The 25,984-nt window shown below is 60.4% G+C and overlaps 2 protein-coding genes across 2 annotated transcripts; one reads left to right on the top strand and one right to left on the bottom strand.

Moving 5' to 3' along the window:
• Nucleotides 1-2,076: 2,076 nt before the first annotated feature.
• On the bottom strand, nucleotides 2,077-7,092 carry ATP4B (ATPase H+/K+ transporting subunit beta). Its single transcript, XM_081551585.1, has 7 exons — nucleotides 6,859-7,092; nucleotides 6,341-6,469; nucleotides 5,319-5,432; nucleotides 5,018-5,217; nucleotides 4,284-4,340; nucleotides 3,110-3,208; nucleotides 2,077-2,628 (listed from the first exon to the last, which is right to left on the bottom strand). Exons 1-7 carry the CDS (start codon nucleotides 6,968-6,970, stop codon nucleotides 2,467-2,469), a joined length of 873 nt encoding a protein of 290 aa, XP_081407711.1. The 5' UTR covers nucleotides 6,971-7,092; the 3' UTR covers nucleotides 2,077-2,466.
• Nucleotides 7,093-12,373: 5,281 nt separating this feature from the next.
• GRK1 (G protein-coupled receptor kinase 1) lies at nucleotides 12,374-23,910 on the top strand. Its single transcript, XM_081551586.1, has 7 exons — nucleotides 12,374-13,063; nucleotides 15,355-15,482; nucleotides 16,759-16,916; nucleotides 17,604-17,687; nucleotides 19,726-19,850; nucleotides 21,301-21,502; nucleotides 22,596-23,910. The coding sequence occupies exons 1-7, from the start codon at nucleotides 12,374-12,376 to the stop codon at nucleotides 22,892-22,894; spliced, it is 1,686 nt and encodes a 561-aa protein (XP_081407712.1). The 3' UTR covers nucleotides 22,895-23,910.
• Nucleotides 23,911-25,984: the final 2,074 nt, after the last annotated feature.

Below are 25,984 nucleotides of genomic sequence, written 5' to 3' on the forward strand. Positions count from 1 at the left end.
CGTGTGGGTGAGGACGGGCCACGTGTGGGCGAGGGCGGGCCACGTGTGGGCCAGGGCGGCCGCGTGTGGGCGAGGGCGGGCCATGTGTGGGTGAGGATGGGCCACGTGTGGGTGAGGGTGAGCCATGTGTGGGTGATGACGTGTGGGTGAAGGACAGGCCACGTGTGGGCGAGGATGGGCCATGTGTGGGTGAGGATGGGCCACGAGTGGGTGAGACTGGGCCACATGTGGGCGAGGATGGGCCACGAGTGGGCGAGGCTGGGCCACGTGTGGGCGAGGACAGGCCACGTGTGGGCGAGGACAGGTCACGTGGGTGAGGAACAGGCCACGTGTGGGTGAGGATGGGCCACGAGTGGGTGAGGTCGGCCACGTGTGGGCGGACAGGCCATGTGTGGGTGAGGATGGGCCACGAGTGGGTGAGGTCGGCCACGAGTGGGCGAGGCTGGGCCACGTGTGGGCGAGGACAGGCCACGTGTGGGCGAGGATGGGCCACGAGTGGGTGAGGTCGGCCACGTGTGGGCGGACAGGCCATGTGTGGGTGAGGATGGGCCACGAGTGGGTGAGGTCGGCCATGTGTGGGTGAGGAAGGCCATGTGTGGGCGATGGACAGTCACGAGTGGGCAAGGGCGGGCCACGTTTGGGTGACAATGGGTCACATGTGGATGAGCACAGGCCACGAGTGGGTGAGGAACAGTCACGTGTGGGTGAGGCGGGCCGTGTGTGTGAGGGTGGACCACGTGGGTGAGGACAGACCCACCACAGCTGCATCCCCAGCGTGGTGCTCCTGCTCCTCCAGGGCACTGCGGAGCTGATACACCCGGGGGCAGGGACTGAGGGTCTGTAGTGGGGGTGAGGAGCTTGGGCAAGGGTGAGACGCTGGCATCATCACCTCACCGCTCTTCCTGGCAGGCACTCGGCCCCAGCCTGTTCATCCTGGAGTGCCACACCTCAGGGCTTCCACACGGCATCCTTCCACCCTGTGTCCCCGTGGTGGTGGCCTGTGACCTCTTGGGGTGGGCACATTTATAAGCTAGTGACTCCTGAGTTCTGCAGACAGGACGGCCTAGGGCTACACAGGCCAAGCCCTGACTCTGGTGGTGGCACAGCGGCGGTCCCTGGGGGGTGTCCGCAAGCTCCTGCAAGTGCCCTGCAGGCACCTGAGGCCTTGGTGATGTTGGTGCGAGGCCTGGCGGGAGAAGCATCCAGACTTGAACCCAGACCTCTGACCTCTGACCCCAGAGTCTGGCTTCCCCTACCCTTGGGGCTGGTCAGCCTGTGTAGTCAGCAGCAACTTGACCAGCAGGTCCAGCCCTCTTGTCCAGGGGTGCCTCGTGGCCGGCCGGGGCTGGGTCTGAGGCCGTCTACTCCCCTCCCCACCCCCGGCAGGGACAGCCGCTCAGCAGCTGGACCGATCCGCCCCTGAACCGAGTCGGTAGTCCCACGTTCCGGGGGTCTGTAGGGGGAGCCTGGGCAGGCTGCCTACTGTGCGTGGACCCCACGGGCCCCCCACGGCCCCATCGAGGCCTTGGAGTCATTTCCGGGGTGACTGTACCCCTGACCTTTGACCTCTGGTACGTCACGGCATCCCTGAGATGGCCTGGTCTCTGACCTGACATTTCCCAGGTGGCTCAGAGTTGCCACCACAGGGTCAGCAGGGCGGATGTCCCCACCCCAGGTCCCCTGTCCCCTGGCTCTGGGGCTTCCTCTAGGGGCTCAGGGCTCTGGGTGACAGATAATAGCAGATATGTCGTTGGGACAGGATGTTCTGGTTTCAGGGTTTTCTGAACGGGTTGGGACTGGAAACCCCCGCCCTGGAGGGGAGACCGTGCTCTGAGGAAGACCACTTCTGGGGTCCGGGCTCCACCACGTGGCCACACCCTGCATCCCGGCTGCGTCCTTGGGGCAGCCCCTCCCACGCTGGTTCATAACTTCCCCGACTTGCCGTTGAAAGTGTTATAGAAAGAGAATTTTTTAGTTAATTTTGTTAATTCTTTTTAAGTTAATTCGGTTAACTAAATTTTAGTTCATTCCGTTTTTTTAGTTAACTCTTCCCCATCATCAGGAAAGACGTGACTCTTTTATGTAGGTTAAGAGTGAATTTAATACACTTGATTTTTACAGTTTAGGAGTTGTGTGTTTTAAAACCAGCGTCCAGAATGCCTGAAATCCTAAGTCACGTTTCTGGTGTCCATAGTCACGTATAGGAACAGTAAGCTGCAGTGAGAACGGTGCGGCGCACGTGGACGAGGCGAGTCCTCCCGCGTCTCAGCTGTGCAGCGGCTGCCGTATGGTCCTCGTGTGAGCCTGTTTATCGAAGCTACAAATCGGCCTAAAAAGTAAGAGGTCTGATGGGATCCTGATGGTGCGAGCCTGGCGCAGGGCTATCTGGTGCGGAGCCGCCCCGGTGCTGGGTTCCGCCGGACGAGGTGTCGGGGTCACCCTGTGCCTGGGGGCCAGCCTGGGTCTCTACTTCTGGATCTTCAGCTTGAACTCCACCTTCCCCTCGTAGGGGTCGTGGGGGTTGTCGAAGGTCACGTGCTCCGCCAGGATCTTGCACAAGACAACCACCTCTTTGTTCTTGGGGACGTTGAGGAGCTTCGCGGCCACCAGTGGGTTGCTGTAGTGGGGCTGAAGAGATGCTGGTTAGGGTCCTCGTGAGAGGGCGGCTGGGCCCGCGGCCAGGTGCTCGGCACACAAAGGCGGCACTTGGCGCGCAGAGGTGGAGCTCTCACGGAGCTACGGACGTCTCCTGCTTAGAAATGAGGAGACCCGGCCCAGAGGGACGGACCCGTGACTTCAAACTATTCCTGATTCAGCTTCAACTATATCTGATAAAAATTAATGTGGAACAACACAGAGGATAAAGCAAGCAAGAGCTTCGGAGAAAATGATTTTAAGTGGATATGCAGTCGTCTAAGGAGGCCCTTGGAAGGTAAATGATCAGATTTGATGTCAATTTTGGGTGAGAACGAGAACGTGGGCTTGGGAGACCCCTGGAGGTTAAGTGGTTAGGGTGGGCTAAGTACAGCCTGGCTTCCTTTCATAGGCAAACGTCTCTGGCCGTCCCTTCGTGAGCAGTGGCTGCTGTCGGGCACTGGGGCCCACGTACCTGGGCCTTCTTCCCGTAGTAGGGGAAGTAGTGCAGGCTGTAGGAGCCGTTGGGCGGGAAGTACTCCACCTGCAGAGCCGGGGTGTCCCGGTGCTGGTCCTGCGGGTGAGAGGCCGCTGCGAGAAAGGCCAGACTGGGTGCATGCACATGTGTGTGTACCCATGCATGCTCTGCATATGAGTCTGCGTGTGTGCATGGGTGTTTGTGTGTGTGCACGTGTGCAAAGCAGATGACTGCACAAACAGCTGGCATAAACCAGATCTAGTCTGTATCATCAACCAGGAATCCGTCCGTGGTGTAACTTGTTCACAAGACCCCGGTGACTTACCAAAGTCGTACCTTCCAGATTAAACCCTCTTAGGATAAAGAAGGTGACGGGCCGAGTGTGTGGGGCTGGCGGCCTGCAAGGCTGTGTGGCCCGCCTGCCAAGACCAGGACTGCGTCCTCCTGCTGCCGGAGCCACCCTCGTCCACTGTCAGGGTCAGCGCACGGCCCGACAGAGGCCAAGCCTGACCAAGAGCAGGAAGGGGCACTCTGGTGTCTGTTAAAACCTCGGGTCAGCCTACATGTGTGCCGTCAAGGAAGCTAAAAACAGAGCGCTGGAGCAGGACACACCCCGCACCCTGGGGGGCTGCACCAGTGTGGAGTCACCCCGGTGGGGTGCCCCTGCTGACGGCAAAGGGCCCGGGCCCAGGGCGTAATCGAGAAAGCAAACTTTAGAAAATACTCAGTGAAGACAAATTTAGTTTTATCCATGTTGTACTTAAAAACACATTTCGAGAAAAACTGGACTAAATTAATGCCAATTCTTGGCAGCATGTAAACTACACTGTTAATCAGCGGTGCTGGTGTTAATCAGCATTGTTTTGTAAATAGGGAAACAAGAGGACAAAAGAGGGTGGTAGAAGTGCATTGGGTTTTCCAAATTGCCACAGGCATCTTGAAGTGTGCTGGGGATACGCTGTCTCAGATGTTTTTTTGAAGCAAAACAAAGTGCTGGTGTTTCTTACCGGTTTTCATCCCTGTGATAAAAACCACTTAACATAAAGCTTCCTGCTCTCCGTGCACCTGCTTTATTAGGCAACCCTTGAGATGTTTTTAGGGGAAACCTGATCAGTGTTTCCTGAGGGGTTCCTAGTCCAAACAGGACAGCCGTGGCCCGTGGGTCACTCACCAGGAAGGCACAGTCCACCCTGGGGGCCGTGCTGTTGCCGGGGAGAAACTTGACGATCTGCAAGGGAGCGGCTGTGAGTGTGGGCGGCCGGGAGGGCCTGGGGGGTCCTGCTGTGAGGACTCGGCAGGGGTGCCCCTCCTGCTCCAAGCCCAGGCTGTGGTCTTGGCTGACAGGTGGCAGAGCCCAAGCCGCGGCATCTGCCTCCCACACCTGTGCAGCCGCCCACCTGCGCCACCCCGCCCCCACCTGGCTCCACCTCTGAAAGTCCCGGCCCCTGGGTGCACCTGCTGGTGCCCAGGGCCCAGGGTAGCACCCGCCTCACTCACGGGGACCCCGGCCTTCCTGCTCTGGGTGCCCACCAGGGGACAGAACCTGGCTGGACCAGGCTGAGCATAGAGCACAGGTCTATGGCCTCCGCCGCCTCTCAGAGAGGAAAGTGAACAGTGTCACCCCTGCCAGATCCCGCGCCCCCTGGGTCCCCATCCATTGAGGGCAGCCTCCAGAGGTTTGCCAGGTCCTCTCGGTCCATCCCTCAGCGCCGGGCCCGGGCGTGTTCCCAGGTGCCCTCCCCGTGCTGACCACCTTGCTTTTCCCAGCCGTCCTGCGCGCAGGACTGCCCTGGGCTCCGTGGCTCGCCGCAGTCAAGCAGGTGGTGAGTCCGGACGGCCGCTTCCAGGTGAGGGGCTGCAGGGGCAGGAGGCAGGGGCCCTTCTCCCCTCCGGCCCCACACTCACCCTGTTCATCTTGATAATGAAGCACGGCTTTCCCTCTGCAAAACCAAAGGTGGAGTCCGGCCAGCCGGAGCAGTTCTGCAGCATGTCCGCTGTGAACTTGCAGGAGAACTTGGTGTGGTTCGGGGCCAGGAAGTGCTCCTGGAAGAAGTACCTCTCGGACGTGCAGTTGATGTTGTCCTCCTGGGCTGCAGGCGAGTAGCCTGGGGGGGACGCACCTGTGGTCCTGCCCAAGCAACAGCCCACCTCCTACCCAGCTCCTTAGGAAAGGAGAGTGGAGACTGAAGCCCGGGTCACACCTTACCTGCCAGGAACTGCCGCAGGGCCTGTGTGAGCCCTGTCCAGGTCCTGTTGTCAGACACATTGTAGGAGATGTCCAGGCCTTTGTCCCCGTAGGTGTCCGGCCTCAATGTCACCCCTGGGGAGAGGATACAATGCCCAGGGTTTGGCTGCACGTTTAGGCCGTGTGCTGTGCTGCTGGCCTGGCCTGGGGAGGTGGCGCCCAGGATGCTGGGCCCAGGCCTTCGAAGGCCCCCACCCCGCCCCCACGGTGAGCCCGGGACACTGCGCAGTAGCCAGGGAGCCGCTCAGTTGCACGAGGCCTGGTTAGGCCCCGGGGCTCCCTCTGCAGGAGGCCCGCCCTCACCCCGCCTGCCAGCCTGCGGGTTTGAGACAAAGTCTATCATGTTGTGCTTTCAAGCTTGTCGTCTACTAGGTCCTGTTCTGAGATTGCACTGAGATCCTCCACGTTTGATCCGTTTTGTTGATTCTAAAGATTGACCCCAGCTGTCACGAGGATTTGTGGCCGATGCTCAGGGTGGCGGGCCTGCCCCCTCCAGGCACAGCCCAGCACTGCTGTTGGGTGGTCTTGGATTATTTTCCTCCTCAGAAAGCCTTAAGGACGCAGGGGTGACAAGCACTGAGTCGCTGGGCTGGAAAAGCTGAGCTTCCTTCAGCCCCCTTTCCGTCTCTCTCTTGTTTTGCTGTCTGCCCTCAGCCCGGGTTAATGGGCTGCGTGCGGAGGTCTTGGTCCAGATGCCATCCCCAGGCTTCAGAGGGGCTGCCTGCCTGTCCCCGGCCAGCGCGTCTCCCCAGCTCTTCCCCTTGTTTAGGCACCGACTTAGCCCCATTACACGGGGAGTGGCCGCCTTCCTTAGATGCGGCTCCAGCCCTGGGTCTGCTGGCCTCCTGCCAGCGAGGAGTCGAGGGTCCTCCCAGAGAGCGGCCTCAGTGCTGGACGCCAGCCCCTACCTCCTGGCCCCCCGGTGCCCGTCCCTCCACGTCCTCCCCGAGGGGTCAGCGGAGCCGGGCCCGGCCGCCAGTTACCTGGCGACTTGAGCTGGTCCTGGTAGTCGGGCGTGTAGGGGTCGATGGTGCACATAAGCACGTAGATGCAGAGGGCGAAGATGCCCGTCATGACCACATAGAAGGCCACGTAGTAGAGGCTGATCCACACTGCGGGCAGAGGCGCGTCGGGCGCTAGGTCACCGGGGACGTGCGTGCGCTCACCGCATCACCTCTCGGGTGGGCACTCCACCTGCTCCCGAACATTCTCACCCCAATACCCCCGCGCCCCTTCACATAAAAGTCGTCTTAAAAATGACAGTTTCAGGAACCTAGCTTTAAACCCGCTGCCCTGAAATCCAGGTCTGAGCCTCTGAGGCCTGTCCTCAGCTGCCCCCCGCTCTCGGGTGCCCGGGGCCAGGGGTGTCAGGGCCTGGGCAGGCCTTCGGGGTCGGCTGGCGGGGACGGGAGGCTGGCAGGGCTTGATCTGGGCCCCGGGACCACCAGCCCCTTGCAGCCACGGGGCGGCCCCTGCCCTCTCCCAGGCCCCCTGCACGGACCCCAGCGGGACAGCGTGCGGCCCAGCATCTGCCCGGTGTCCGGGTTCCAGCAGTAGCGCTGGAACTCCTCCATCCGCTGCGCGCACGACTTCTTCTCCTGCAGCGCCGCCATCGCTGCTCCGCTGCCACCCTGGCTGCGGGGAAGCCGCGCGCCCAGTTTTATGCTCTCCTCCTCGGAGCCCAAGGGCACCGCGGCGCCCAGCTCAGGGAGGTCCCGGCAGGTGTTATCGCGCCTGCCATAAGGTGCCCTCCGCCACCTCCCCGGGCATGTCGGGGCAGAGCCCCCACCGCCAGCCCCTCCTCACGCATGCCCTTGGCGGGGACTTTATCTGCTCTGATAATAAGCGAGCAAGGAGACCAGCAGGCGCCCTGGAGGGGCCATCAGGAGAGCAGGTCAGCGAGGCCGGGCCTGGACCCGGCGCCCAGCCGTGGCCGAGAGGCTTGAGCTGAGGGGGCAGGAGCCTGAGGTCGTGATGGGGTGACGGCGGGGGTCCCGGAGGGGTGGGAGCTGGGGGGGGGTCCTGTTGCTGTTACTCCTGCTGCGGGAGAGCCAAGCTCACTGGTGCCCCGGGAGGCGGGCTGGGGGCTTGGGGGTCCTGACACTTGAGCACAGCTTGGGTGACGACTCACGTGCTGCCCTGAGAGCCACAGAGGGGTCCACCGCCCTACAGCGAGACGTGCTTTTCAGACTGAACAATGCCAGGCCCTGGGTGTGCTGTTCAAAGGCAGGTTCTGACCCAGACGGGCCCGGTGGGCCGGGAGCTCCCGTGGGCCTCGCCTGTGGCTGCGGGACTGTAGCTGTGTCTGGGCAGCGGACACGCCTCCCGGAGCCACGTCCGAGCCACCTGGGGAGCCTTGGCGGCCTCTGACACCGGTCCCACCCCCAAGTTCCTGAGGAAGCTGACCTGCGGGGGGCCTGAGTGTCTGGACCACCCCCAGACCCCTGTGGTGTGTGGTCAGAACCAAGAAGCCTTGGTGGTCTACGTAGCCGGGGCCGTGACCTTTGCTCGCCGGGGAGCAGACATTGCCCAGGGATGACACCCTCCTCCACGATGAGGCAGAAGAGGCAACGCCAGGCAGGTGTGATGGACCAACAGGCCCCTTCACAGACACCACGGCAGAACTGGCTGGGTTGACGGGGGTTGTACAAAGCTCTAGCTGTCCATCCACTGTCCACTGTCACACTCACTCTGAGGAACCCACAAGGTCAAATCAGAAGGTTTCTTCCAGGGTAAGAATTATGAAAAACCCTCCAGTCATTATGCCATTTTCTTTACGATGATTTAGACTTTGTCAGCAAGATGATAAAAATTCACATGGAATTGTAGCATTTAGCTTGGACTGATAATTTCTTGGGTTTCTTGCTGGACAGGTCCTGGGCGCTTTCTTTCGCACTGTTCACCTTCACGGCTTTGGAACTTCAGGGCAACAGAAACGCAGAGTGTGGCCTCGGGCTTCGGTCTCACTGTCCACGCCCGTGGAGCTGGGACCCCAAGGGAGGAGGTTCGAGGCGCAGGGCAGCACCTGCCGGACAGACTCTGTGCCGCCCTGGCCTGGACAGTGCAGACGCTCTGGGGCTTAGTCTCGGAACTGAACCCTCCACACTTGGTCTCTGAATTCCCACAAGCGTGAACGCGCGTGCTGAGCTGCACACGTGTTGTCCCAGTGACCTTCATGGGACATGTACGCATGGCGGTGGTGAGGGCACTGGGAGGGGGCAGCTTCCTGCCCGGCATGCCTGGCACAACTTGAGCAGACGACTCCCCCCTGGTCTGGGGCTCACCCCAGGTTCCCACCGGGGGGCCGTAAGGAGCGGGAGCCACCCCTCTCCACTGCTGCTGGGGGCTCAGAGGAGTCGGCGGAAACTGACGGGCTAGACGACAGGGAGATGCCCGGGGTCAGTGGATGGTCACCGACCAGAGCAAGAGCCGGGGAGATCTCAAAGCAATCAAGACAGGAGAATCTACAGGTGTCAAAACTGGGGTGACAGAGGCTGGAATCATCGACAGGTTGTGAAGCTGCCACAATGAAAATGCTCCAGCAAGTGGCTGTGAACGTGCTTGAAACAAAAGGCAAAACAGAAGTAGGAAGTTTAAGGAAAGAAATCAAAGAAACATAGAAGAACCAAATGGAAATTTTAGATTAAAAACATACAGAAGCCAGACTAAAACGCTCGAAGAATGTATTCCTCCGCAGAGGGGAGGGGAGAGGGGAAAGAATCAGTGACAAGAAAGAAGAAAAAGAAGTTTCCAGGTTTGAACAGATAGAAACTAGAGCCAGAAAACCCTGTGCAGAGGTCGGGGCCCAGCCGCGGTGGAGACCGACGCCCGCGTCGTCGGGGTCCTGCAAGGGGAAGAAAGGGGGCTGGGGAGTAACTCTTCAGACCCAAGAAGCTGAGAGAACTGCTGACGAGGCACCCGCAATCCATGCCACGTTGCAATCAAACTTGTGAATATCAAAGACACACGCAAGGAGCTCTAGAAAGCAACTGCTCAAAACAAAACGGAATCACTTAGGTGTTAATCTAATAAAACAGGCACAGGACTTTTATACTGAAAACCACATGGTGACAATGAGACAAAACTCGACATAAATGGAGACACATGTTGTGTCACAGGTTGGAAGACTCTACACAGATGTCAATACTCCCCAAACTGATACACTGTTTTAACATGATTTCTATCAACACCCAAGCAAGATCTTTTTTTTGTATCTAGGGATAAGGCTATTCTAAAATTTATTTAGAAAGGTGAAGGAACTAGAAAAGTTAAATATTTTATTCTTTATTTGGAATACTTACTTTTTGGAAAATATTTTAAAAATGAAAAATAAGGTAGGAAGACTTGTTCTACTCAACCTCAAGGCTCATGATATAAACACAGTCATCAAGACAGTGAGGGACAGAGGGACAGAGACCAAAAAACACAGCAGAAAACTCAGACATGGATTCACACACATGCGCCCACAGATTTTAACAAAGAAGCTCACTGAGGCAAAGATGACCTTCTTAACACGGGGAGCTTGAGCGACTGAACGCCCAATAACCCTGACCTAAGGCTTGCAAAAAATTTAACTCAAAACGGTCATGGGTTTCATGTAAAAGTATAAAACTTGCAAAAAAATTAACTCTCACAGCTTGCAAAAAAATTAACTCAAAATGGTCGTGGGTTTCATGTAAAAGTATAAAACTTTTAGAAAAAAAAATGTGAGAAAATCTTTAAGAACTAGGGTTAGACAGAGAGTTCTTAGACTTGACACCCAAATCACAATCTATTAAAGAAAAAACTGAAAAATTGGACCTCAAATACAACAGCAGAAAAGCAAGCAGTCCAGTTACAATATGGTCAAAAGATGTGAAGAGATATTTCACCAAAGAGGATTTGTAGATGGGAAATAAACACTTGGATAAATGTTCAACGTACTTGGCCAGTAAGGAGATGCAAATTAAAACCACAGTGGGGTACCACCTATCCCAAGAGCTGAAATAAAAAATAGCAACAACTCCAAATGCTGGTGAAGATGCTGAGAAACTGGGTCACTCATATGTTGCTGGTGGGGATATAAAGTAGTAGTTGTTGTTCAGTCGCTAAGTCATGTCCGACTCTCTGCAACCCCCTGGACTTCAGCACACCAGGCTTCCCTGTCCTTCACTATCTCCCAGAGTTTACTCAAACTTATGTCCATTGTGTTGGTGATGTTATCCAACCATCTCATCCTGCACCATCTGGGGAAAATTTTGCCAGTTTCTTAAAAAATTAAACATGCAAATATTGCAAGTACCATGTGACCCAGCAATGCTCTTGGGCATTAATCCCAGAGAAATTGAATTTTATATCTGCATGGATATCTGTATGTTTATAGCAGCTTTATTTATGATAGCCCAAACTGGAATCAACCTAGATGTCCTTCAACAAGTGAATGATTAAACCAGCCATGGTCCACCTACACCGTGGAATACTACCCAGTGGTCCTACAGGTGCGTGCCTCCAGGGGTCACGCTGAGTGAAAAGAGCCAGTCCCCAAAGTTATACAATGTGCAAGTCCACTTATGAGGAGTTGTTGCTTTTCAGCTGCTGAGTTGTGTCTGACTCTTGGCAACCCCATGGACTGTAACATATAGCATTCTTGAAATGACAGCTTTATGGAAATGGAGAACAGCTGAGTGGTTTTCAGGGTTCAGGACAGTGTCAGGGAGGGAAGGGGGTGGGTGTCTATAAAAGGGGACCATGTGGTGTCGGGGGTCCTGCGTGTCGGCTGAGTCCACGTCGGTATACATGCTTCAACCCTGGGCTAAGTGGGGGAGATGCTGTCACTGGGGGACGGGGCAAGGGCACAGGGGTCTCTGCATTATTTCTTACAACTTCACGTGAGTCTACAGTTACTCTGAATAAAAACTTTAATTTTGTGTCTCAGATGAGCCCCAGGCGAGTCCCAGGTGAGCCCAGGTGAGCCCCAGGTGTGTCCAGGCATGTCCCAGGTGTGTCCCAGGTGAGACCAAGTGTGTCCCAGGTGAGCCCAGGTGAGTCTCAGGTGTGTTCCAGGCATGTCCCAGGTGAGCCCCAGGTGTGTCCAGGCATGTCCCAGGTGTGTCCCAGGTGAGCCCAGGTGTGTCCCAGGTGAGACCAAGTGTGTCCCAGGTGAGCCCAGGTGAGTCTCAGGTGTGTTCCAGGCGTGTCCCACGTGAGCCCCAGGTGTGTCCCTGGCCTCTTCATTCCCCTCTCTCCGTGGGGCCTCAACCCCAGGTGTAGTTGGTGTGTCCTGCGTCCCATTCTATTTTCACCTGGATGCTTGGCATTTCTACCCCACCAGCCACACAGGTGAGGGCAGGGGCTGACGGCGAGCTGATTCCTCGGCAAGAGCCAGGGTGACCTTAGGGCAGGGGCGCCACCAGCCTGACACCACTGTTCTCAGTGTCAGGTCGGGACGGACGTCAGGGCTCACATACTGACCAGTCCCTTGGCCAATGTCTCGCCTGTGGACATCCAGGAAGTCTATTCCTAAACTATCATCTGCTGGTCTTCTCACTGATTGCTTTTCTAAAGACAAAAATGGCACACAGTGGGGAAAACCAGCCATGTTCGTGAACTGAGGTTCCTCCTGGGCCCCCTCCCTTCAGCTGGGCCCCTGTGTCCCCACCAGGAAACAGATGAGGGTCCGGCCCGCCTGCTCGGGCCAGCGGGCTGGACGGGGCGGCTCCCTTGCGGCAGGGCCTCCGGGCTCACTAGGTAGGCCTGGGCCCAGCATGTCCTTCCTCGCAGGAAGGAGTGGGCAGCGCGGTCTGGCTAATCCGTCTGCGAGCAGCTTAGGGATTGTCTTTTTCTGGCACCTGCTCGCTGCCCTGAACATCCTCCACTCTGGCCGGGATTTAGCCTGAGCTGCGTCAGCGGGCTTCCTGGGGCTCCCGCCACCCGGCCAGCCTCCCGTCCTGAGGGCGGGCACGGGCCACAGGCCAAGGGCAGCGGGTCAGGCCGGCTGGGGACGTGGGAGCCGGACGTGGAGAGAGCCCGGCGCCGGGATGGATTTCGGGTCCCTGGAGACGGTGGTGGCCAATTCGGCCTTCATCGCGGCCCGCGGCAGCTTCGACGCGAGCAGCGGCCCGGCCTCCCGGGACAGGAAGTACCTGGCCAGGCTCAAGCTGCCCCCGCTGTCCAAGTGTGAGGCGCTTCGGGCGAGCCTGGACCTGGGCTTCGAGGGCATTTGCCTGGAGCAGCCCATTGGCAAGCGGCTCTTCCAGCAGTTCCTGCGGGCCCACGAGCAGCACGGGCCAGCCCTGCAGCTCTGGAGGGACCTCGAGGACTATGACACGGCCGACGACGCCCTCCGGCCGCAGAAGGCCCAGGCCATCCGGGCCACGTACCTGGACCCCCAGGCCCAGCTCTTCTGCGGCTTCCTGGATGCAGAGACGGCGGCGCGGGCCCGGGAGGGGGCAGGGGACAGGCTCTTCCAGCCCCTGCTGCAGGCCGTCCTGGTGCACCTAGGCCAGGCCCCCTTCCAGGAGTTCCTGGACAGCCTCTACTTCCTGCGCTTCTTGCAGTGGAAGTGGCTGGAGGCCCAGCCCATGGGCGAGGACTGGTTCCTAGACTTCAGGGTGCTGGGGCGGGGCGGCTTCGGGGAGGTGTTCGCCTGCCAGATGAAGGCCACCGGCAAGCTGTACGCGTGCAAGAAGCTAAACAAGAAGAGGCTAAAGAAGCGGAAGGGGTACCAGGTGGGCTGTGCTGCTCCGGGGGGTGGCGGGCCCAGGCGCCCCGGGCCGGCTCACCCTGTGGTGGGCGCACAGCAGTGTGGCCCTGGGTGGGGGTCCGTCCCCTGCGCCCCCTGATCGGGCCCGCCTGTCTGCACAGCGGCCGAGTGCCTGGCCAGGGCTGCGGGCGCGGGTGAGGCTCCACGCTGGGCCTGCGGCTCGGCTTGTCTGGCTGCTCTGAGCTTCCAGCCCCGTGCCTGGGCTGGGCTGGGTGGCCATCCTCCTTGAACTGCGGCCTGGGCATCGCTGGTGTGGGTGGTGTGCCACCTTCCCTGTCCTCCTCAGTCTGTCGGCGCCCCCACGAGACACAGCAGTCAGTGCCGGGGAGGCTGGATCGGCTCCCCAGATCCTTCCTCCGGCTTCCCGGGACTCCCTGGTTGTGCAGTGAGGCTGCCCAGGGCGTCCCTGGGGCCGGGGCGGGAAGGCCAGGGTGCCTGGCTCAGCGCTGCCTGGGTTCCGGGGGGACAGGGGTGGATAGGGTGCAGCGGCCCCCCTGCTCTGCCTCTGGCATCAGGCTCCGTTCGGCAGGATCAGAGAAAGCGGCTTAGTGTCTTGGATACTCATCTCTGGCAGCGCTCCGTCCAGCGCTGGCGTTCCCGTGCTGGGGCGAACGGCAGCCACCCCGCAGCACCCTGCCCAGGGCCCCCCGATGGTGCTCTGCCCGATGGACTCTGGGGCAGGGGTTACCCTCGGGGCCATCTACCTGCAATTTTAACCCAGCCGTTAGGGAACTAAGCTGCTTCTCTCCCGAGTTCAGGAACCTTGCTGACCTTTTACAGTAAAATCTGCCTGAGATCTTCCCATGCAGTGGAGAGAAAGGGCTTCCCCAATGAAGAAGCACTCTTCTCCTTGCCCAGCACAGCTTTTAGGAGCACGTTAAGCGGACTTCATAGGGTTTTAAGATAAGTATAGAAAGTGACCAGGGGTGCGGGGTGGCTTGGGGGGGTGCTGGCCAGTGGGACCTGGCTGATCTCCACAGTCCAGAGGAGAGGAGAGGGGCTGGGTCTGCAGAGGTGGAGCTGGAAGGGAAGGCCAGTGCTGACAGGTGCCCAGGGACCTGCATGACCTCAGGGGCGTTTGCAAGGCTGGTGGTGGGAGCCCCTGAAGTCTCTGTGCATGACGGGTTCCCAGGCTGCATCCTGTCCCTGCGAAATCGGGCTTGGGAAGCGCGTCACTCAGTTACTTGCAACGGCTCGGTTGTTGCTGTTCAGCCGTTCAGTCGTGTCTGACTCTTTGCGACCCCATGAACCGCAGCACGCCAGGCCTCCCTGTCCATCACCAGCTCCCAGAGCTTACTCGAACTCATGTCCATTGAGTCAGCGATGCCATCCAGCCATCTCATCCTCTGTCGCCCCCTTCTCCTCCTGCCCTCAATCTTTCCCAGCATCAGGGTCTTTTCCAATGAATTACCTCTTCCCATCAGGTGGTCAAAGTGTTGGAGCTTCAGCATCAGTCCTTCCAATGAACACTCAGGACTGATCTCCTTTAGGATGGACTGGTTGGATCTCCTTGCAATCCAAGGGACTCTCAAGAGTCTTCTCCAACACCACAGCTCAAAAGCATCAATTCTTCGGCACTCAGCTTTCTTATTGTCCAAATCTCACATCCATACATGACCACTGGAAAAACCATAGCTTTGACTATACAGACCTTTGTTGGAAAAGTGATGTCTCTGCTTTTTAATATGCTGTCTAGGTTGGTCATAGCTTTTCTTCCAAAGAGCAAGTGTCTTTTAATTTCATGGCTCCAGTCACCATTGCAGTGATTTTGGAGTCCAAAAAAAGAAAATCTGTCGTTGATTCTACTTTTTCTCCTTTTATTTGTCATGAAGTGGTGAGACCAGATGCTATGATCTTACTTTTTTGAATGTCGAGTTTTAAGCCAGCTTTTTCACTGTCTCTTTCACCTTCTTCAAGAGGCTTTTTAGTTCCTCTTCACTTTCTGACTTTAGAGTGGTATCATCTGCATAGCTGAGGTTGTTAATATTTCTCCTGGTGGCCCTGATTCCAGCTTGTGATTCATCCAGCCTGGCATTTCATGTGACGTACTCTGCATATAACTTACAGAAACAGGGTGACACTATACAGCCTTGTCATACTGCTTTCCCAATTTTGGACCAATTGCTCTGTACAACCTCTTAAAAAATATATCTGCACCTCCGTGTCTTACTGGGACATTTTCCGGTTGGTGGGCCTTGGCTGTTTGGAGTGGTTTCTCTTTCCTGCCTGAACCTGGGTGCTCGCCCCACTCTGCAGGGTGCAATGGTGGAGAAGAAGATCCTGGCCAAGGTGCACAGCAGGTTCATCGTGTCGCTGGCCTACGCCTTCGAGACCAAGACGGACCTCTGCCTGGTGATGACCATCATGAATGGAGGCGACATCCGGTAAGGCTCCTCTCGGCCTCGTGGGAGCGGGGCCAGGAGGGCTTGGCTGACCGCGCAGGGTCTCTGGGGCCAGAGGGGCTGCTTCCACGTGCTGGCCTCCTCAAGCCTTCCTCTCTGTCTTCCGGACCCTGAGGTGTCCGTGGTCTCAGTGAGATGTGGGAGCCCCGGGGGCGGCAGCAGAGCTGGAAGCACGGTGTGGCGGACGTTGGAACCGCGGCTTGGCTGTCAGCCCGCAGGGAGAACCAGAGGGTCTGGATTTGCGGGAGACCCGGGGGCCCGACCCTGGGCTCTCCGGGGGGAAAGGCCCCGTCTGTCAGCTGGGCAGCTCGGCCACTCTTGGCCAGCGCTGGTCTGTGCGTCAGGGATAAAGATGAACACCGGTGTTCCGTGGTTGCTGTGGAGAGTCAGCTAGGGCCTCTGAGACAATCAGGGACTCACATGTCCCTCCCAAGGGTGAGGGGCCGTCACTGGGCCCGGCCACCGGCCAGGTTCACCTGCCCTGAAATGCCTGGTGAGTTGTTGGCCCCCTGCCAGGCGAGGGGCTGAGGCTCTGGCTGAGCCCCCTGTGCGCGTTCATGGAGGAGGAGCAAAGGGTCTGGAGCCTGCAAACAACAAGAGAACCACCTTGACGCTCCGCCTGCCTCCACCCGCCCCCCGCGCCCTGCAGTGCGCTGGGGACGCGGCGTGAGGTCGTGTGAGCTCGGCCCTGGGCTGCACTGTGTTGGGCACGTCGGCCTGTGCGCCGCACCGCGCCGCGCTGGCGAGGCCGCCCGCATCCCCGTCCTGTCGTTCCCTCTGTGCCCCACACTGCGCTGCACAGCACGGCGTTGCTATATGGCACTATATTTTTCTGCACCATACTCCGTTATACCAGGCTGCGCCCCATTCTGGAGCAGGCTCCTAGGCTCTGGGTCAGCCGCTCGCGTCGAGTGGGCCTCGGGCTGGTCACGGCCTGCCTGCACCTCCCTTTGCCTGGCTCCTTTGCTGGTGGCTGTAAAGTGGCTTTGGGGCCCGTTTCCCAGCCCTGTGGGCCAGGGCGGGGCGGGGGCACCTGGGAGAACCGCCTGCTTCTGCCGGTAGCGGCTCTGGAGAAGGACGGAGAGGACTAAGGGGGCGAGGACACCAGGGCCGGGGCCCCGGCTCTGCCGCGGGCTCCTCAGGCTGGACGGCCTCAGAGGTCTCAACGTTTCCCCAAGAGTTTACTTGCCGTCAGAACTGTGGGCCCATGCCGGTAGTTGTGCCAGAGAAGCATGGGCCCCACGCCGTCTGCCCCCAGGTACCACATCTACAACGTGGACGAGGAGAACCCCGGCTTCCAGGAGCCCCGCGCCGTCTTCTACACGGCCCAGATCGTCAGCGGCCTGGAGCATCTGCACCAGCGAAGCATCGTCTACAGAGACCTCAAGCCCGAGAACGTGCTGCTGGACGATGACGGTGCGCCGGGCTCCCTGCCCTGCCTGCCTCCCGGCCCGGCCTCCCCTCCTCCGACTCCCCTCTGCAGCCTGACAGGTCGTCAGTAGGGGAGGGACCAGCTTTGATAAATGCTGGTTATAGTTTCACAGCACAAAGATCCAGCTGACGTCTGTTTATTGTTCATTCAGTGATTATCCCCAAGTGAAATCTGGAGCCTGACTGGGCGCCCAGGGCTGCAGGGAATTGGTCCAGGCATCGGGAGTGTGTGGGGCTGTTAGTAAACAGTTCGGGCTATGGCCGAGTCCTCACTCATCACTTTCCTTGCTGCCTCTGTGAGGAGTCAAACTGGGCTTCTTATCAGAAAGCAACTCCAGAGGCCGAGGCCTCCTTTAAGTGACTTTAGGGCCCCCTCCCCATCAGAGGCCGGATGGACACCCGACATCCCCACAGGCCAAGGCTGCAGAGCTCGCGGAAGAGGCTGGCTGGGGGCCGGTGCCCCGGACTCCAGCTGCAGGCCCGCTGGACGCCCCCGTCTGTCCACAGCGAGGAGCGGGTCTCCTGTGTGTGCCTGTGCCGGGCTCGTGCACGTGTGCGTGCCTGTAGTGCACGTGTGTGTGTGCAGGAGCTGGCCAAGGCTCCCGCGGCTCCAGGAAGACCGCGGGCCTCGGTTCGTGGGGCCGCCGGTGACCTGAGCTGTTTGCTCTCCAGGCAACGTCCGCATTTCCGACCTTGGGCTGGCCGTGGAGCTGAAGGAAGGGCAGAGCAAGACCAAGGGCTACGCGGGGACCCCAGGTGCGGGCTCTCTGGGGACGGGGCGTGGTGGACGCTGGGGTGTCGGAAAACTGCTCCCTCATCCGCAGAGTAGGCAGGGAAACAGCTGGGGGGCCTGCACAGCTGTGCGGAAGTGGCACCCGCTCCCACCCTTGGGGACAGAAGCCCCCCAGCGCCGCCGTGGACAGAGCCTGGGGTCCACGCTGAGGGCGGCAGGGCAGAGGGAGGGGGCACTGGGCGGGGGCCGGGCAGGGGCTCAGCTGTGGGCATCCCGGGGGGCAGACGGGGAGATAGCCTCGGGGCGTGCCCGGCCCACCCCTCCCCACGCCACATGGCCACGAGGAGGCCGTGCAATGGGGGCTGCCCTTGTCCAGAGCATGTGTGTGTGTTCACGTGAGCGTGTCTGGGGGGTCCTGCCCCCACCTCCTCTCACCCCCGACAGGTGGGAGCAGGGCTTCACAGTGGGGGATGGGCTGGGGGTCTCACCACTGGGGTGAGACCGGAGCTGCTGGGCTTTGTTCTGTCCCATCCTGTGCTCTCAGCTCCTTTGGAGGCTGTGTCTGTCCCCACGGTAGGTCTTTCTCATCTAGGGCTTTATTTAGGAAAAGGGTCTGTCTTGAATTTTCTGGATCCTGGGACAGATCTCTGAGGTTTCTCCCTGGGCGTGAGCGTGTGAGGGAGCCGCTTCTCGCCTCTTCCGGGGAATCGCGTCCTTAGGAGAACGCGCAGGGGCCCCTCCCCGGGGCCAAAGCGAGGCCGCTGAAGCGCAGGTGTGGCCCGCCCTGCTTGCGGGGGGCCCTGCTGGCCGCCAGGGGGCGCCAGGCCTCACCGGGCGGGCGCTCCGTCCGCGGGCTGTGCTGAGCCGAGCCTTGGAGGTCAGGCGCCGGGTGTGGCCGCGAGCAGCCCCGCAGGGCCTGGGGTCAGGGGTGTCCAGTGGGGCCTCAAGGAGCCCTCCATACCTGCTTCCCTGGCCCCGCTCCCTCCAGCCCCGGTAAGCTGCAGTCCACCCAAGTGGGGGCTCGCGTGGCTGCGCCGTGGGGAGAGGGAGACGGGCGGTTCCCCCCGGAGGAGCTGACGCCTGGACTGAGCCCTGTTGACCGGCTCGGTTCTTCTTTCACGCGGCGACTTTCACCGTCGCCACTGAAGACCGCGTCTATGCGTCCGAGCGGGCGGCGGGAGGGCAGGGGCCAGCGGGCTATCTGCCGCCCGGACGCTGCGTCTCCGCGGGGCCTCCTCCCGGACGTTTCCATGGAGAACGGTGGTTGGAGAGCCTGTCTTTCTTGAGTCTGCGGCACCTGGACGGCAGTGTAATTGCCTGATGAGAGGCTGCGTTTGGGGCCAGTGATTCTTCTGAACTTGACCTGCAGCCCCTGGGAGAATGTCCTGTGGTCACGTCCCCCTTGGGAACTCGCTACAAACATGGGCAGACCCTGCAGGGCTCAGAGAGGCTGGAAACAGACACACTTTCAGCTTTGGTTTGGGGGGACATCCAGTCATCCGGACAGAGAAGCCCCCAACTTCCTGAGCACCCTTCTGCCCCAGGAGTGGACCATGGGCCCCGGATGCTGCCTGTCCACCTCCCCACGTGCCAGGCTGGCCTCTGCACTTGGCACCCAGGGATGGAGGCTGGGGCAGACCCTCAGGACATCCCCTTCAGCCCGTGGGGCCCAGCACGTGACCCCAACCCCCCAGAGGTGGAACGCACAGGCCACCAGCGTCCAGTCCGCTCTTTGGACACTGGGGCTCCGGCTTCTCCTTTTGTGCCCCTTTGGGCAGCAACTGAGCGCCTGCCTCTGACCACAGCCCCGCTAACTCGCAGGCTCCTCGTGAGCCTCAGACACCTGCTCCATCTGCCGTGGGCACCAAAGTGGGGCGAGACCCACCCCAGGTGGGGGGTCTCTGCTGGGAGCAGCCGTGCCTAGGGGACTCTCATGATGGGGGGCACTTCCCGGGGGTGGGGATCTGCCCTATGTGTCACAGTGCAAGGACCCTGCTGGTTCCAGGGAGACAGGGTGTCTGCTCCTCTTGCTGGCCGCTGAGCCCCGCTCTTCCTGCCCAGGGTTCATGGCCCCTGAGCTTCTGCGGGGGGAGGAGTACGACTTCTCCGTGGATTACTTCGCACTGGGTGTCACGCTGTACGAGATGATCGCTGCCAGAGGGCCCTTCCGAGCCCGCGGAGAGAAGGTAGGAGCGCCAGTGGTCCTGTGTGTGTGGGTCACGGAAGCCGCGTCCCCCGCTGACCTGGTGGTGGCCCTCCGTGGGGGAGCACTAGACTCTCGGGGCAGGTCTGCCCTGGGCAGAAGGAGGGGGGCGTGGTGATGTCCCTGGTCTCCAGACGCCAGCCCTGCCCCAGGAGCAGCTCAGCCTGGGGGCTCTCCTGCCCGGTGCCGACCGCAGGCCCTGCTCCAGGCACGGCAGCTTCCCCTGGTTTCCCGGGGCAGTGGGCACTGAGGGGCTCTGGGCTGGGCCTCCCTGGCCCACTCCCATCCTGGGGACGGCCCATCGTCTCCCTGGGGCTCTCTGCCCTGCCCATCAGGGCCATGAGCAGAGGCCTTTCAGAGGCCCCGTCCATGTTCAGAACAAGAGCAAAGCAGCCTGTCTCGTGGGCGCCACACCCTGCAGCTTGGAGCCGGGGTGAGGAGGCCTGGGGCGGACGGCACTGTAGAGGGGGCTCGTCTTCCGTGCCCGCGGCCCCTCGGCCTGCCCGGAGGTCTCAGCCGTCCGTTTCTTCTGCTAGACCACCCAGTGGCACCCCTACCCAGTCCCCATGCCTCTCCTGAGACAGTTGTGAGAACAAACCGGGTCCCCCAAGAGCGAGGACCTCGCCCTCGACCAACACGTAGGGCTGTTCTGTGTCTGCGCCTCTGCCTGGAGCCAGCGAGTCTCCCCGACCTCGGCTCCAAAGAGCAGCAGGATGGGGTCCACGCTAGCCTCAGGACCGAAGCCCCCTCAGGGCCTGTGCTGAGCCCACAGCCCTGCCAGGGTCCCTGTGTTCTGGGGAAAATCAACAAAAGGAGCTTTTATGAGAAAGTGAACTATCATGGTCTATCGATTCTCGGGTGCATCTGTGGTCCCTCCGAATATTCTGTGGTCCATCCTTGGTCTGTTCAATGGGGAGGAACGCTGGATACACCCATGACACGGACAGGTCTCAAACCTGTCACGATGAATGCAAGAATGTGGACCCGGAAGAGTGACTCTAGATGATCCCACCCCCATGAAGTTTTAGGAGTTTCAGGAAGGGCAAATCTGACCGACAGGGAGGACCGGTCAGCGTTTGGCTGTGATGGGGTAGAGAATTCCAGGGCGATTGTCAGGGGGCTTCCTGCTGATGGAGCCGCTGAAAGTGGCTCTTAAGCTCTGGGGAGCTGCTTGAACTGTGGCTCCACGGACCCCGTGGTCTCCTGCCCCTTAGCGGCTGGAGGGGAAGGTCATGGAGGTGCAAGTCTCTGCCTTCAGGGTTTCGTGCCCTGACCGCGAGACCGAGCCGGTACGTGGGAGGGTGGTGTGCGCCCCTCCTGCGGGCTGGCCTCCTGGGCCTGCAGCACAGCTGTGTCTGCAGCTGTGGGGAGGCCGGGCGGCGGGAGGGGCCCCGCGGTGTGACTGGGCGGACAGTGCTGCGCCTGCTGTGCAGGTGGAGAACAAGGAGCTGAAGCAGAGGGTCCTGGAGCAGGCAGTCACCTACCCCGAGAAGTTCAGCCCGGCCAGCAGGGACTTCTGCGAGGCGCTGCTGCAGAAGGACCCCGAGAAGCGCCTGGGGTTCCAGGACGGCTCCTGCGATGGGCTCCGCACGCACCCCCTCTTCAGAGACATCAGCTGGCGGCAGCTGGAGGCCGGTACTGCCCGCGGGGGGCTGGGGCTGGGTGAACCCCGTGGCCACCCTGTCCTGTGGGCATCTGGAAGCTCAGTGTGAAGCCAGTGGGGCAGGTGGCCTGGGCAAAACTCCTGCAGCGTCCGCTGCCCGATGGTGCCACGGGCCCCACCCCCGCTCCTCACAACAAGCCGGACCTTCTCGGGTCGGGCCTCTTGGGCACCCTCGGAGGCGGCAAGGGCTGGATGGATCTTGTTGAAGGCACCCTGACCCGCCTTTGTGCTAAGCACCCGAACCCGCGGCTGGGCGCTTCCTTTAAGGAACCCACGAGCCAAGTCAAGCGGGGTGTCTCCAGTCATCATCCAACCTGAGTTTGCTGCTGGGTCTTTTGCGAGCAGGTGCAAGTGAGCATGTGTGTGTGCGAGTGTGTGCACTTTACGAGTGTGTGCACACGTGAGTGTGTGCATGTGTGTCTGAGGGAGAGACGTGTGGGACCCACCACACCCCCCGAGCCACATCCCTGGAGCTCAAGCCTGCGACCTTACAGCCCAACGCTCCCGCAGGAGCCACCTTTGAGGGAAGAGTCGGGCGGAGGCAGCCCCGCCTGAACCGAAGGTGCCGGTGCCCGGGGGGCCACCCAGACCAGCCCTGGGCAGGTTTGGCGGTGTGCGGGGGTCCGGCAGCCCGAGTGGTCAGCACCCGGGAAGCTGGAGCTGGACGTTCATCCCGAGGCCACACCCGGCCGGGCTGAGCTGGCCCGGGGTCCACGCGGACGAGGGTGGGGCGAGAGGGGCAGGCGTTTATCCTGAGCGTCTGGGTCTACCTGCAGCTGGAGCCCGGCACAGGGCTGGGGGCACGGCGGGGTGGGGGTGGTGAGGCTGGGACAGTGCCCACCTTCCCGACGGGCTTCCAGGGAGGGCGGAGGGGGCAGCAGGTTCTGACGACAGGAGTCTGGACTGGACTGAGTGCCCAGCCTCGCTCGGCACCCTGGGGTGGAGGGCGCACAGCCCGTCTCCTCCAGGGCAGCGTGGGGGGGTGCAGACCCACGGGGCTCTCGGCGAGCGGTCCCCCCAGCCCTGGCTGTCAGCTCAGGTCTGGGGTCTCCTGTCCGTCCGCAGGGATGCTGACCCCGCCCTTCATCCCGGACTCCAGGACCGTCTATGCGAAGAACATCCAGGATGTGGGTGCCTTCTCCACGGTCAAGGGCGTGGTCTTTGACAAAGCAGACACAGAATTCTTCCAGGAGTTCGCCTCGGGCACCTGCCCCATCCCCTGGCAGGAGGAGATGATCGAGACGGGCGTCTTCGGGGACCTGAACGTGTGGCGGCCTGACGGGCAGATGCCGGACGACATGAAGGGCGTCTCCGGGCAGGAGGCAGCCCCCTCGTCCAAGTCGGCCATGTGCCTGGTGTCCTAGGCCGGCTGCAGCGCCAGTGAGTCAGCAAGCCCTCCCACCAGCTGCTCAACACAAGAGGAGGAGGCCGGTCCAGCCAGACCTCCCGCACTGGGTCAGGAGCGTCAGTGGGAAACAGTCCACTCTTTTGCACCATTTCACTCAAAAAGGATCCAGCGCTGGTTCCCGGATGGAGGCCACTGACGACGCACTGCTCTCCAGGTGCTAGCGCAGACGGGCAGGCTGGCGGCGGTTTGGGCAATGGGAGAGGGGCTGGGCTGGGGTTCCTGGCACCTTCACAGCAGCTGGCCAGGCCCTGGCTTCTCAGGGCTGGTTCAGAGGTCGGCAAACGCTGGCCTCGGGACTCGTGGGCCCCCTGGAGAGGCCAGACTGGGGGCCTGGCCCGTTTCCCTCAGTGCCCAGCTCCTGAACCCACCCCAGCTGCCCACTCACTGGTGGGGCCGGGCTGGTCCCCACCCGCACATCGGGGCGCGGAGTCCCAGGCGTCCAGGAGGAGGGGAGAGCGTGGGGCCCGGGGGTGAGACTGGCCGCCAGCCACCCTCCAGCTTCCCTTCCTCCTGAGACTGTCTCCTGCTGCGTGCGAACCTGGGCGGCCGGGCGGCTGGGGCAGAGCGTCTCCCTGCAGGCCTGCTCCCGCCCCACGCTGCCCCTGGGCCCGCAGAGCCTGGCCAGCTCCGGGCCGCTCTAGCTTTGTGGGCTTTGCTGCCTAATGGCCAGGCCAGGCTCCTCCCCGTCTTGAGCACCCCTCCCTCAGACCACGTAAGTGCAGTTAGCGCCCCCGCCACCTGTGGCCCCGTGCCCTCGGGAGAGCGTGATCCTGAGAAGTCAGAGTTCGGAGGCTGCAGCTCGGCCACCGGGAACCATCGGCCCTGCCGGTCTGGAGCTGCTTCCCCGGCGGGTGTGGGCAGACAGACGGCTGTCCGTCAGCGCGAGAGGCCAGTCTGCTGGTGGGGATGTTTCAAGCGTGTCTTTGGCCCCTCGTGCACGGAGGACATTAAAGCCCTTTCGTGATAAATAAACCTGCAGGATGGTTCTCTCTCCTGTGCACTGGTCACAGAGCGTCCTGGAAGGGCTCGGCAGAGCCATCTGGTGCTGGTGGTCTGTGACCTGGAACTGCCACCCAGACACTGACACCAGTTTCGTGTCCTAGGACAGGACATCATCATCGGGTGGCTGTAAGCCTCACTCCCTACAGCAGGGGCGGGGAGCGCCACTTCTGCTTTCTCCACCCATTTCATCTGCTCACCCTGGTGGCCTGAACAGAATGATTTAACCCTCAGGGGCCGGGTGTGGCCTGACGGGTGAGTCAGCACCCCCAGCAGGGCCCCCTCTGCCTTCCTCTCGCCCTTGAATGGCCAGACAGCTGGGGTACAGCTGAACTTCACATAAACAACAAACAACTTTATAATGTGTGTCCCAAATATTGCATGGGACAGACTTACACTAAAAACTGATTCAGTATTTTTGGCATTTTAAATCCGGCACAGCTGAGGCAGGGGATATACTCGACCTACGGATCAGCAGTTATTCCAGGAACTAGTGGGTCTGTGTGGACACAGTCAGAGAAGCCATCACACGGGACCTCAGCTGTCTCTTTCTCGTGGTCTGCTCGGGGACCCCCGCCTCGATAAAGTGACAGCCAGCCCCATGTATCCCACACAGGCAGCAAAAGTCCGGTAGTCACTCCGCTTTTATTTTAAAAAGCTTTAAAACTTAAACTATCGCATAGAAAAAAACGAATCACCAAGGCCTACGCTGATGGCAGGCTTCCCCGCAGGCGCAAGGAGCCGGGCCTGCTGGTGCCCACTTGCCCCCTGCCCACCGGCCCCCTTGCTGGCACCCCTCACCCCCCTGCCCCCACACCGGCCTCCCCGCCCACCCCCCCACCCCCTGCCAGCCCCCCCACCCCGCCGCCACTCTACAGACACCGTACGCAGCGCCCAAAGCACCACCCAAAGCACGAAGTTAAACACCCCATCGTGAGGCTGGGACTCTGATCCCTTCTCACGTCTTTCCCAGCTGAGCTGAAGGGATGGCCTCCTGCTCCCGGCCAGTCGAAACCTCCGGGCCTGGGCTGAGGCCGTGAGGGGTGGTGCACAGGGCACTTCCTGGCCGGTGCTCACCGTGACGCTTCGTGTGTCTCCGGGACCTCTGCCGGGGGCTGTCTCGGTGCAGACCCCCCGACCAGGCATGTTTGGAGGGGTCTCGCTGTCACTCCAGCTGTCCCCTGCCGTGCTGGGCAGGGGACAGGCCAACCAGCCCAGATAACGGGGCTGCCTGCAGCCCCCAAATGCAGCAGCAGCAGCCTGCCCGTCTGCCTCGGGCGGGTGACCGCTCCCCAGGAGAAGCCTTCCTCCCTGGCTTTCTTGATCCTCTGTGCTTGAACCTCAGGATCCCTGCAGGGAGCAGGGTTGGCACTGGGGCCCTGTGGGCGTCCCCATGCCAGGAGCCCAAGGAGGTGCCACTCTGCCACCCTGCGGTGTGCTCTGCCAGACCTGTAAGAATGTCCCCCACTGCCCCCCACCCTCACTGAGCATATTTCCTTATTGACCTGGAGAAGCTGAAAATGACTTCACTGAAACTTTTGTATTAATAAAAAACAAAATATGCAATTTCTATCCAAGTAGAAAAGGTAAAAACAAGTTTAAAAATAGGGGTGCACTCTCTAGATTGTGGCGTGGTCCTGGTGCACACTCTCCTTCAAAATCACACAGATGCACACGGACACACACATACACACAAACACATGTGAACACCTGCATAGACATATGCACAAGCATGCACATCCACACACACGTATATACACAAGTATACAATAAACACACACACATGCATTATATGACACACACGTGCACACACTCATGCACTCACGTGCATACATATGCACACATATACACTCATGCACCAGCACGCACTCATGTACACGCATACACACACATGCACATGCATACATACACGCACATTCATGAACACATGCCCACATGTGCACATATATACATATGCACGCACACACAATAGCCTCATGCACACACATGCACACACACGCACTCATGTACACACACACGCACACTTTGTCCCCATCTGTCTCTAGAT

Source organism: Giraffa tippelskirchi, chromosome 12 (assembly GCF_054371585.1).
Source record: "Giraffa tippelskirchi isolate mGirTip1 chromosome 12, T2T-mGirTip1v1.2.pri, whole genome shotgun sequence".
Classification (NCBI taxonomy): domain Eukaryota; kingdom Metazoa; phylum Chordata; class Mammalia; order Artiodactyla; family Giraffidae; genus Giraffa; species Giraffa tippelskirchi.

Bases quoted from the DNA above. Each gene is read 5' to 3' on its own strand.
- GRK1 (XM_081551586.1), top strand. From the start codon at position 12,374: ATGGATTTCGGGTCCCTGGAGACGGTGGTGGCCAATTCGGCCTTCATC. The intron at 16,917-17,603 runs GTGCGCCGGGCT...TTTGCTCTCCAG, and splicing joins CGTGCTGCTGGACGATGACG to GCAACGTCCGCATTTCCGAC. The intron at 21,503-22,595 runs GTACTGCCCGCG...GTCCGTCCGCAG, and splicing joins CTGGCGGCAGCTGGAGGCCG to GGATGCTGACCCCGCCCTTC.
- ATP4B (XM_081551585.1), bottom strand. From the start codon at position 6,970: ATGGCGGCGCTGCAGGAGAAGAAGTCGTGCGCGCAGCGGATGGAGGAG. The intron at 5,433-6,340 runs GTAACTGGCGGC...TCCTCTCCCCAG, and splicing joins GGACCAGCTCAAGTCGCCAG to GGGTGACATTGAGGCCGGAC. The intron at 5,218-5,318 runs GTAAGGTGTGAC...CGTCCCCCCCAG, and splicing joins CCTGCGGCAGTTCCTGGCAG to GCTACTCGCCTGCAGCCCAG.